Consider the following 13,598-nt stretch of genomic DNA (forward strand, 5'->3'; position numbering starts at 1 on the left):
ATTATCGATCCAAAAACCTACAAATCTACCATGATGTTTATTAGAGCAGCAATCAGAGCAATATAAAAAATAGAACGTTATTTTGTTCAAATATAATTATTCCCTTCAGTGATAGAGGCTATGTCTGTTTGTATTTAAATCAATAATAATTGTAGTCAGCAAAAAAAATAGATTTCCAACTATTGAACATCAAAATTCAAATTTCATTCAACTTGAATATTGAAAAAATGGGCCAAAAAGTATACATAAGTGTAGTAAAAGTATAGTTATATTGAAGAAAATGGGAGTAGTTACTTGCATTTTTTGAAAACAATTCACTATAGTACAAAAAAAATATTGGGTGCCAATATCATCCATATTTTTTATTTTAACTTTTTTAAATGAAAATATTATGTCCTCAATCATTTTTATTAAAGGGTGCTTCCTCCTATCAAATAATATTAAACTAAATCTATGAAGTAGAGGATTGCAAAAATATCCGTCCATTTTAATCAGATTGAGAAAAATATCATTTCCCACGTAGAGACATGATTCAGATATTATGAGAATTATTGTAATTAATTCTAGCTCATTGAAATTCGATATTGAAATATCTAGAAAACTCACAGACATTCATATCTAATATAAAGGTCGTAATCTATTTGTAGAATCTGGAAGGATGTTTTCAATGCATTAAAAACGGATTCTCCAGAAACTCTATAGATCAGCACAACCATTACCTACACTGAACCTGTCAAGTTGAAACTTTCAGTCGTTCAAGAAAACGCTGGAAAAACTTACTCCAAAAGCAAAATAAATATTTTCAGTTTAATTTGACAGTTCTCTTTACACAACATTTCTAGACCCAAATGTTAACGTACCAAACCTTTGTACCAAATGGTAACGTTTTCTGTCATTTTTTTCTGGAAAATCTGAGAAAACTCTGGAAAAATGCCGATTTTGGGCGTATCTTTAGAAATTTCCTCAAATCCGTTCTTATTATGCCTCCTAAGGTAAAACTTGAGATACCTGCCAAATTTGAACATATTTTTAGCATTAGTAGATTTTTAAAGTAGAGTATTAAGCAATTTCGCTTTTATAAATGGAATATAAGACTTCAGTTATAAAATCTATCAAATTAATTAATTGAAAATCCACTTTCTCTTGTCAAATCAATGGGTAGCCTATTTACATCAGTTTTTTCTCATACGGCTTCCTGTGTTTAGTCTTGTTCTGAACGAATAAGAAGAAGTTAGTAGTTGAAGCTCTGTGAAAATGCCAAATAAAGGTAATTGAATCCAAGGCCAGTCAATGAGAAGAACGATAGAAGTAAATTCTCAAGCTCACTTGGCCAGACTATCATAATTGATTTTAGCATTTTTGAAATGTGACTAGCTTTCTCTCCGCTAGCTTCCATCATTATTAAATCAAAGATATGGGATTTTTCAATTTATGTTATTTTTTACAGTAAAGCCTCGATCAATTGAATCTGTTGGTCGATGTGGTGGGTGCTCGAATCGCCTTTTTTTCAATAATCGCTCGTTGACAGGAATATTAGGATTTATAATATATGTTTTTAATAATTAACTAGAACCCTTTCTGGTTTATTTTTTATAAGAACCTTCACTCGTGTTTAGGAAAAAATCAAAAAGGGATAAGTTATTGATTAGCACTGAAAATATACATCACAAAAAAGATTAATTGTAAATTTTATAAATAATTTTAAATTATTGTATTGAATATTCTATCTTTGAAATCAGACTGCCATAACATTTAAAAAGTAAAATAAATTTTATGCTAAGTAGAAAGCAGAGACTTTTTCGAAGGCTTCAAAAACTGGCCTTTCGGTTCAATAACAATCGACCGTCAACTATATCAAACATATTATATTCATTCCCAGAGTTCCCTGAAAGTACCATTGTTGTTAAAACGTGAATTATTTGATCAATGATCAGTCAAATGACAGAGTGAAAGGCTTTTTAGTAACTCAATAACAATTATTGTTCAACTCATTAATAATCCTGTTACCGGTATAATATATTTTTGATGTCATAAGAAGAGATTGTGTAAGAGAGAAAACCAGAAAATTATAATGTTAAATTCATATTTTTCAACGTGTTTAAAATAAACGGTCATGGTACATTTGCGCCTTATTAATCTCCAGATTTTTTGGAACTTCTGTCTCTTGTAATTTACATTTGTATATTATTTGACTCTTGACATAGGTTATTTCTTTCCTCTCAAAGGAATTTAAATTTCAAACAAAAATGCTATGTAGTGATATGATCAACCTCTTGAAAAGGCTCTTGCTATTGTATGTGTCTATAGAAAACTGAATCATATTTTGGATAACTATGAATAGAAATCAACAGAGAAATTGAGAAATAGAAACATTTATATAACCTCATATAGATAGATAATAATCGTCTTGCAGTCAGTATACTGATATTGATCATTTTGTCTAGCCTATATCCTAACATAATAAAATGGGAGTTTGTTTGAAAGTATCATCTTAATTTTTTATGTTGTGTAGAAAATAGTAACTTATAAAGTTATTTTATATAAAGATTACTAACTTAGTATAGTAGGTCTTTTAATTTCTTTCCCGTTTTGCTTGATTATCTGACTTGAATGGAATTTTCCCAGTTTCTGTAATTTGTATGACAAGCTTCGTTCTTTATTGGTCTGAATCGTATTCAGTTTAACAGATTCAATATTTCAAGACAAATCTATTAACATTTAGCATTCTCTTTTTTTTAAAGAATAATTTGAATGCGATTTTGATGAAATATAAATGCAGCTCAAGTGGTAGCAATAGTTTGATTTCCAGTTGAACTATAAATTATAGAAAGGATTACTGTATTTCATTTATTGTATATTCTTATTAAATATAGGTTGATTGGAGCTAAATTTAATTTGTTAATAAGACTAGTTTGTTATGAATTATTATAATTAAAACTGGCTAGAATAATGCGAAAAAGTGTTGGGAAAATTTATTTTTTTAACCTTAAACGTGAAATGCTGTTATAAAAGTGGACTTGAAATATTGACATCAGAACTTTTCAATTTGACAATATTATAAAATCTGTACTTCAAATTCTTTCAATTATTGTGCTATTAAAATCATGTTGATCATTGCATTTGAGCGTTCCTAATGCTCCTAAAATGTCCTAATTTCAATATTTTAGAGTCTACTATTCACAATCAACCTGTGATTCTCTATTCTACGTGTATAAAAAATAAATATTCGCCCATAATATTTCAACCACTGCTTATCGTGATACAAATCATTTTCTCTATACACTTGGAATTGGCTATTTATTTCGCTTTTAGTATCTACCTTAACAGTATGACTATTATAACAATATTGTTCAATTAGTTGAATTTTACACCTATTCAAGTTTTCAAGTTATTGAAGTAGTGTAAAAAACGCTTCGACTACTGTAATGCTAGATCGTAAGCTACTGTGTCAATGAACTCAAATGATGCACTTCCTCAAATAAGAATTATTACTGTCGGCTTGGGAATTGGGATCTCTCCGCGACCATTGTATTATATAATATATCTCTGTGAAATCCAAAAAATATCAGCTGTATCTTTTGGCATTTTAGATGTGTGCAATTTTCAATTAAACTGAATTGTTCAATTGAATTAGTTAAGCGCGGTGGTAGATTGGAATTCAGGCGTATAAAGCTGCGTACAGACTTATGGTGTGTTCACATTGAATGCATATATTTTATGTGTCAGTGCAAGCTTGATTATGTATGACAAGACGTGCAGATGAGAAATGAAACCTGGAAAGAGCAATAGGTGCACTCACACAAAACGCTTGCCCTTGCTGTTTGCGTTCAGTGTGAGCAGCTACACGCAAGTCACAACGTGTTTCAATTGCACTTTTCAAATTATTTTGTATTTGGGCTCATGTATGATCTGACGTGCACTTGCACATTTACGCATTCATTGTGATTACACCCTTAAGCACCACGACTTGAACAGAAGTTTCTTTTATCCACGTCTTTTTATCAGGTGTATTTGTACAGAAACAGTAAGTTTACTAAGTTTACAGTAAGTGTACAGAAACAGTTATAATAAGCATAGCATATCAACTGATGACAAGAGTAATGCGCTTTTTCGTTGCGTATCAGTTTGTATGCACCCTTCGTTTTACACTATAAAAATCTTCGTATAGTAGTGTAGTCTACTTGATGGGAGTTTTTATCCAATTTACTTAATTTATGAAATTTTATAATTTTTTATAACATTTTTAAATGTTGACGTTATTGTTCAGCTGTGTTTTTTGTAAATTTCTATTTTCTTTTCATGTTGCGATTTTACTCTTATTGAGAATTTTAAAACAAACGTAGATACTGCATAGTTTTACAATTTACTGTAAAATAGTTCATGGTTTTCGATTAAACGTAATTATTTGTTATTGAAGAAACTTTTTTATTTTTAGATGGAATTTACATGTTATTGCTTCCATAATCACAAGCCTATCCAATTTCATGTATGATGGATTCAATCAATCTTTCATCTAAATCATTCTTCAGATCAACTAGTTACTCATAAACACCATGTTTAACACCCATATTAACCATGGATTTTTGTCCTTAATGTTTTATTTCATTTCTTGAAATTCAATTCTGTCAATTATAATGTTGTTTATTGTGAATAATACTGTTTTATGTTACTAAACGATTCACTCCATTAATTCCATTCCCATTTGCAATATTCTATTCATCACGTTGTATGTAAATTTTTACTCATAGCAATTACTCATTCATAATTGATCCATTTTATCAATTTATGGTTTTTTCGCTTTGGAAATTCATTGTGTTTCAATTCAATTATGTCAATTTAAATGTTTTGTACTGTCTGTAGATTTAACCTCTGTAGATTCAATAGTATCTGATTGAATTTATCTATTATAGTAACACACCCATATATTTTATAATGATCACATTGAAAGTTGAAACACTTCCATGCTAATCCCAAATTAGTGTTGTTTACTGTTCTTCAACACAATTATGATTAGGTCCCTGGTGAATAGTTGACTCAGTTTTTGTTAAATATAGTGCACTGGCTTGCTGACGTCATAGCCCTTTGCATGTTCACACTAGGCATGCGCCCTAACATGTTTCCATTATTCAAGACCACCAGAACAATATGTTCAATAACTTCCAAGGAAGTTATTGTATAATGAGTGCCTTATTCACTGAAAAACTTGAATTCACGAATTTTTGTAGTAAAAGGATATTTTTGATTTGAACAGAGTTACTGATTTAAGTCCAGCAGCCAAACTTTTCATTGGACAGGTTACAGAGCCCGACCGACTATCAGTGCGTTCATCTTTAATATTAAATGTATTTTATGAAATTATTCCATTTGTCGGATGGTCAGTACTGCTATGTAAGGGTGGCCCTTATAGTCAACCGCACGGAAAGAGTCCGATGGAAATTGGAACGATTGAGTGATGCTACAACAATGTATGCGACCACAAGCCTATCCAATTTCATGTATGATGGATTCAATCAATCTTTCATCTAAATCATTCTTCAGATCAACTAGTTACTCATAAACACCATGTTCAACACACACTTGTCCTGTCGTTAGAGTAGCCACCCTTAGGATGCATGGAATTGTCATGAAAAACAAAAGCGACTGTCGCACTGAACTTTGTAACCTGCCACAAGTGATTACGATATTATAACGTTAAAATAATCATCAATGTAATTTGCAGATTTTACTGTTTGAGCTTCAATCACAATTATTCTAGACTATTGATAAGAAAAGTAGTGTATCTCAACCGCGATCTTTTTTCATATCCAGATAATACTGGATATGTCAATTTATCAATTTTACTTTAAGGAATTTAGAGGACATCTTATGTTCTTATCGTTTTGTTGTATGCTATTGTATTAAACATATATTTTCGATGCTATTCATTGGTTCATCTAGTCTTTTCTGTGATAATATTGTAGAGTTTTCCCAGTTGAAATAATGTGAGATTCTCTGTCTCCTTGTTCCGGACCACTTTCTCACAGACTCTAAGATGGACAATTCTATTGAATCAAAATTCGTGGAAGGGACAGTTTTGGGTTGTGCCTGTTGATCCTCCACTAAATTATAAAAACAAATAATTGTGTATCATTAAATCAATAAAAGAAAAAAATATTAGTGGAAAAACTGAACTAGATATATAAAACTATACCCACAGTAACTTTTTCTTTCATATCGACGTATGAGGCTCAAGATTTATGCTCAAACTATTGAATGCAATGCTATTTCTTTAGCTATGTTTTTTTTTAGAATCGGACTTGCTTACAAAATTTGCTCATCTTTTTTCTCTCGTTTCCTATCTTCCTCTCTGGTTTGCCCTCTGAATAAAGCTGCATCATTTCAGACCTATCACCTGATGATTTCAGACCTATCAGTATTCTACCTGCATTGTCCAAAGTGCTGGAAAGACTTATTCATGCTCAAGTTGTACAATTTTTAGACAACAATAGAAAGCTTCATAACTTTCAATCAGGCTTTAGGAAATTCCATTCAACTGAGACAGCTCTGCTTCGTGTCACTGATGATATAAGGTTAGCTATGGACCAAAGAAAATGCACCATCCTCACCCTATTTGATTTTTCTAAAGCATTTGATACTGTTGATCATACAGCCCCTTTGAATAAGTTTGCTATTCTTGGTTTCAGTCACAACTCGTTAGTTTGTTTCAAATCCTATCTGTTATGTAGGAAACAATGTGTATCTGTCGGTGACAACAAGTCAACTTGGAAAAACGTTTTGCATGGAGTACCACAAGGTTCAATTTTAGGCCCCCTCCTCTTCACTTTGTATGCTAATGACCTTTCTTCCATTATCAAATTCTCCAGTTTCCATACTTATGCAGATGACCTTCAAATTTATTTAAGCTGTCCCATAACAAAAATAGATGAAACAGATGGAATTATGAATCAAGATATCAATTCGATATTTGAATGGACAAAGAAAAATGGCCTCAAGCTTAATCCCATCAAAACACAACCCATTATAATTTGATATTCTCGTCTTATAAACAATATTGACCTTGAATCGATTCACAAAATTAGTGTAGATGGTAATGACATTCCTTACTGTAGCTCAGTTAAAAATTTAGGCATTATTATGAATAATACTCTTGACTGGTCAGAACAAGTGAACAAAACTTGTAAAAAGGTATTCTCAGCCATGCACCCATTGAAGAAAATGCACGATATCCTCGCTAGAAACATTGAATTATTATTGGTTCAATCTCTTATCTTCCCACATTTAATGTATTGTAATTCTGTTCTCAACGATATGCAAGACACTCTGAATGATAAACTACAGCGTTGCCAAAATTATTGTCTACGTTTCGTCTACTCTCTTCAACGCCATGATCATATCACCCCAGCCCACATTGCTAGTTCAACATTTAAGCTTCCAGATCAAAGGATTTTTCGAATAGTCAAGCTTGTTAGAGATATCTTGAAATACGGTAATCCGAACTATTTTTAAAATGATTTCAAATTTGTCTCTGAAGGTAGGAGGATAGATGCTTCACATACTAGAACCGGAGAAAGTACTTGAAGGTTACCCAATCATCGAACTACTATTTTCACAAAATTCTTTCTTGTTAGTGCCTGTCGTGCATGGAATGCACTTCCCGTTACTATCAGGTCCATCGAGAGCCGAGCGAGATTCATCCTAACTTTGAGAAAACATCGTTTAGAATATCCACTGCATTACTGCTGTATATTGCTGAATATTGATTACCACCCTGATCCACCATTAGTCTACTCCATTTCAATAATTCTATTTTATTTGATTACATAATTACATCACTTTATTAATCATATGATTTGTTCTTAAATTTTCATATATATTAAAACTTCTACAAAATTTTTATTTGTGAACAAATCTTTAGTCGTATAAATGGAATCCAAAGAATGGACATTGATATGTCCAAAGCCTGCCAGTTTATGTAGATGCATTACAATATTATCTTGTACAGTTCAATAATTATTTTCTTAGTTTATGTTATGTAAATTCATCTAAAACTTTGCTGTATTGTAAGCTATTGTATAAGTGTATAAGCCAGTATATATTGTAATCTACATAAATAAAGTACACAATCAATCAATCTCCCATTCTTCCCTTTTTCACTCCTCATCACCCTTCATTCCTTACTTTTATACCCTCTTCCAGCCTATTACATGGAAAACTATAGTTAGCTACGTATTTTTCCTCCTTCCTTTCTTCTCAGCACTCACCAGAAGCCGGTTTTTTTTATTTTTATTAGAAATTCGTATTTTGATTGTATTGTTTTTACTTTCCTTGCCCTATTACCATAGGTAAGGAAAGTATTGCTTTCCAAAAAAAATTAAGGTACCCTAATTTAATATTTTCTATAAGTTTCATTACTTTCCTTGCCCTATTACCATAGGTAAGGAAAGTATTGCTTTCCGAAAAAAAATTAAGGTACTCCAATTTCTATACGTTTCAAGGTCCCATGAGTCCAAAAAAGTGGTTTTTGGGTATTAGTCTGTATGTGTGTGTGTGTGTGTGTGTGTGTGTGTGAGTGTATGTGCGACTGTGTACACGATATCTCATCTCCCAATTAACGGAACGATTTGAAACTTAAGGTGCTTACACTATAAGGATCCGACACGAACAATTTCGATCAAATGCAATTCAAGAGGCGGCTAAAATGGCAAAAATGTTGTCAAAAACAGGGTTTTTCGCGATTTTCTCGAAAACGGCTCCAATCAATTTTATACCTAAAATAGTCATTGATAAGCTCTATCAACTGCCTCAAGTCTTATATCTGCAAAAAATTCAGGAGCTCCGCCTCATCTATGCAAAGTTTGATTTTAGATTCCCAATTATCAGGCTTCTGATACAATTTAAACAAAAAAATTCGGAAGGAAAAGATTGAGCATAAAAATCTCTACAATTAATGTTCAGTAACATTTTCACCTAAAACTGAAAATAAGCTCGAAATTGGAGAAAATGTGATTATCCAATTATTGCAAACTGTTGGCAACTGTTGATTCTATTAAATGATTCACTATGAAGAGATAGCAGACCTCGTGTGTCTCCAGCGTTATTGCCCTGTTACCAGCTGGCTCATATCTTTGAATAGTAGACTTGAGATGCGCGTGTACACTAGCGTCAGGTGATCAATTCTCATAACGGCAAGGAAAGTTGTGTGAGTGCGCCACACCAGATTCTTGTATATTGATTTCTTTTGTGTATTCTGTGTTAAATTGAATAAAATGATTGATTGATTGATTGTAATCTAGTGGTTGACGATAGTATTGTTGTGTTGTGTTGGCGGCAGGCAAGACTAGCCAAGACGATGTGTGCTACGTTGTGGCGAAATACGACTATGCAGCTCAGGGTGCGCAGGAGCTGGACTTGCGCAAGAACGAGCGCTATCTGCTGCTGGATGACTCGAAGCATTGGTGGCGTGTGCAGAACGCCCGCAACCAGGCAGGCTATGTGCCGAGTAACTATGTCAAAAAGGAAAAACCTTCACTATTTGACAGGTAATTTTATTATCATTCTTTCAGGTTTAGTTCAAACTACTTGACTAGAGCGATGAAGCATTCATTGATTGAACTCAAAATTAAAGAAAATTTATTTTAATTCTCACACACACAACATAAAATACAATAAAAATGAATATTCAATGAAAATGAAAATTACCACCAGCAAAAGTACAACCTATCTTGAATTTGTCAGTTATTTCAACAAGTATTTCAACAAGTATTTCAATCATTTTGAAGGAGGACAAGGCTCTGAATGAGCTGTAGCGCCAAAGAGTAAGTAAGTATTTCAATCATTCTTGCATACCTTATGTATGTTCAATAAAAATCCCATCTAAGGCCTTCTAGATAATTCTCCAAAATTATTTTAAAAAATTCTTATCGCTGAGATTGCAACAAATCTACCAAAATTAAATTTTTATGAATAACAATCCTAGCTGCTTCCAAAAAAGCAGCCTTTTCATATGATTTATGTCGTTTGTTTTTGAAACTGGACTGAGACTTTGAAAAGTAGAAAAATAACATTATTCCTTTTTTGAAACATTTTTCATCGAAATTCGGGAGAGAGAGTTTTGGGCTATGCCTGTTGTTCTCTCCCAATTGTATTATTGTATATTATGGTTTGTGATTGTCAACAGATGAAAATAAATGTATGATTGATAAGGGAATGTTTGCTGCAGTGTCAATAATGATTTATTCGTAGTTGATTTTGCTATTGACGTAGTTGATTTTATGTCATTACATTTTTATCGTCATTCTGTTGGATCGTAGACTGGTATTAAAATAAAACCTATCAAATTTGATCAAAATTAATAATTGATAAAAGAAGTATTTTATGAATCATGACCTACTTCACTAAGAAAGATCCCTCACAAAATAATTGATAGTCTATTCCTATTGCAATCCAAAATTTTGTTGACTATCCTTTTTTTAGAATATTTCATTTCAGAATATTTTGTATCTCCGATTCTTTGTTGTTAATTTTTTCTTTGTTGCTCTATTTGAAGTTAAATTATTTTCTATCATTATAATTTGTAATTTCCCATTGGTCTATTATTTATTGTTATTGGTTGTTTATTTCATGTTAAAGCCTCTTGCCGATGACAAAACATGCATGATGAACATGTATGTGTGCATGCATGTACATGTATGTTTATCATGCATGTCCCCTACCGTTAGTGGCCAGCCTTAGACAAGAATAGCAACACCAATGTTAATCAAATTATAACCTGGACCTCGCTAAAGGACAAACCTTGTAACAGAACACTTCTTGAACGGTCCCTTGAGATATACTATATCGAGGTTCCACTGTAATCTATTGACAACTCCTATACTCTAATATGAGTAATAAGAGTAATAATAATAGAGTCTTTGGGAAGTTTTTAAATAGAATCAAAACATGTCAATTGTTGTTTTGGCTCCCTTGTCTTTCATTCAGTTTCTGTTATGCGTGTGACGCGAATGTTCTGTATTGTTGTGTATTGTGTGTGTTATTGACTGATGTGCGCACAATATTTGTGATTGAAGTAAATTTTTCAGCATAAAGAAGAAGGTGAAGAAGGGCGGAGGCGTGGGCGGGGGCGGAGGCGGTTCGAAGACACTGCCTTCGTCGTCGAGCAGCTCGCCGTGTCGCGGCGCCATGGAGTCGCCGACCGTGGCCCGCCGCCTGCCCGCTGACCCATCCGAGGCCATCGGCACCGCCCTCGTCAAGTACAACTACCAGGCCCAGCAGCCCGACGAACTCTCGCTCATCAAGGGCACGCGCATTCTCATTCTCGAGAAGAGCAATGATGGGTAACAAAGACTGTATTTTCACTTTCATTCATTGATATACAGAGTTGGTGAAAATTATGGAAACAGCTTGATATTTCTTTTGCAAGGATAATTTGACTGTATGTTTCATTGGGGATCCTCCCATTCGATTGAAAAAATCTACTTTTTTGTCGCTTCAAAATTTTCGTCCGCCATCTTGGAACCGCCATTTTTAATCCAAATTCATTTTTTTAAATGTGAGAGTAGTCATATGATACACGATTTCGAAACAGAATTGCAAGAGAAAATGAATGGCAAAAACCGCAGATCGATATCTCAAACAGTTTCGAAGTTATTCACATTTTAAAATAACAATAAATCAAAGAAAAATGAAATAAATTTGTACATAGAAAATCTAAAAAAAAGAATAATCAAACTTCACTCTCTTAAGTGTTAGTTAACACTTACAGTAACATCTACTCACATATTCAACACTTTGAACAGAAAAGTTGATCTGTCAGATTTCATATGTAGGCTACTCATTCATTTCATCTTTGCATGATTTATTAATATCTTCAAATGTGAATAACTTTGAAATGGTTTGAGATATTGATGTGCGGTTTTCGCCATTCATTTTCTCTTGAAATTCAGTATCGAAATAATTTATCACATGACCACCGCCCTATTTATATTTAATAAGGTTGGATTCAAGATGGCGGACTAAAATTTTGGATCTACAGAAAGTTTTTTCTTATCGGATAGGATCCCCAATGAAATCAACTGGCTAATTATCATTGTAAAGGAAATTTAAGCTGTTTTTAAAATTTTCACCAAAACTGTATGTATATATTATTAGACTTATATTATTATTACCGCTAACTCCCTATTAATATACTATTTAATATATTTTCTATTGTATTTTTCTACTATTTTATATATATATATATAATATATATATATATATATATATAATATATATATATATATTATTTTTTACACTTTCTAAATGATCCCTAGACATTCAATATTATTGTACAATTTAAGTAAATTACTTGGAACACCTGACCCCACAACTAAAATAAACACGTCATAGGGAGTGATAGGAGAATTGGCGGGGAAAATACATGTAGGGATTCTTTTGTCATTAAGAAATTTCTACCAGGTATTCAGTATGCTACAACAACGATTTACAAGAATGTAGCAGACGAATTCAATGTTTTTTGCATCAGTTGGCCAAGTTTTGGCTGATGATATAGATTCAAGAGGGCCTCTTTTAATAAATTGATGATAGTCAACATTTGAATCAAAATAATTTCGTGTCTCAAGCTGTAACTGAAGCTGAAATTATGCATGTCATAGGTAGTCTCAGAGGTGGATCAGCTCCAGTGCAAGATTGATAGTGTCTCTGCAAAGTTCCTGAAAGATAAGTTTGGAATTCTGATCAAGCCACTAATCCATTTAATTAATCCAAGTTTATAGTCTGGTGTGTTCCCTGAGTTCCTAAAGATGGCCAAGGTTTTCCCCCTCTTCAAGTCTGTTGACCCTTCTGACAAAAACAATTATCTCATTACTGAGCGTTTACTCGAAAATAGTGAAAGAGCTTATTATGTTCTATCTTAATAGGAATATTTTATGTGACTGTTAGTATGGCTTCAGAAAAAACAAAAATATATCTGATGCTCCATTTGACATTTGCAGAGCTTTAACTATAAATGAAGGAATGGATGAAAATCAAAGGATGATGTTTCTATTCCTTTACCAAAGCCTTTGATTCTGTTGACAGGAAAACATTATTGAATAAATTAAACTGTATTGGAATTCGAGGTACAGCGTTGGCATGGTTCAGAAGCTATCTGTCAAATCGTCTCCAATAAAGTAGTCCATCATGATCAATAAATTTGAAAAAGGAAAATTTGAAATCTTGTTTACGATGTACAGAAACTCAATAGGGTAATTGAAAAAGCTATCTACGAAATACGGCGTTCAAAATCGATCTAGTCTCTTGGAATTCAAACAACAAATTTTTGCGAATAAACGCTGATTTCTCGCATTGAATATATTAAGACATAGTATTTAGTTAATTTTTTAATAGGGACTTCAAGTGAAAAATTATTCACTTTGAAATACTGGTGAAATGATTTATTGCAAATTTCAAGAAGTTCTGTCAGATCTCTTTTTATAGACTTGAAAACTAGTTTATAAATAGCTACCTAACAATTTCAACTTGGTTCTTTTCAAGGATTACAATGAAAACAATCAAATAAACAAGTTAATAATTAGATCGCTAACAATTTCAACTCTGTCCTT

The 13,598-nt window shown here is 32.5% G+C and overlaps 1 protein-coding gene across 1 annotated transcript in view; it reads left to right on the top strand.

Annotated features, from left to right (window-relative positions):
• The first annotated feature begins 980 nt into the window (after positions 1-980).
• Positions 981-13,598, top strand: part of LOC120350238 (cytoplasmic protein NCK1-like) — a 32,809-nt gene continuing 20,191 nt past the window's right edge. Inside the window, exons 1-3 of the mRNA XM_039422815.1 lie at positions 981-992; positions 9,307-9,539; positions 11,079-11,333. Of these exons, the coding sequence (XP_039278749.1) occupies positions 981-992; positions 9,307-9,539; positions 11,079-11,333 (500 nt within the window). The remainder of the gene's footprint in view (positions 993-9,306; positions 9,540-11,078; positions 11,334-13,598) is intronic.

This window comes from Nilaparvata lugens, chromosome 3 (assembly GCF_014356525.2).
Source record: "Nilaparvata lugens isolate BPH chromosome 3, ASM1435652v1, whole genome shotgun sequence".
Taxonomy (NCBI): domain Eukaryota; kingdom Metazoa; phylum Arthropoda; class Insecta; order Hemiptera; family Delphacidae; genus Nilaparvata; species Nilaparvata lugens.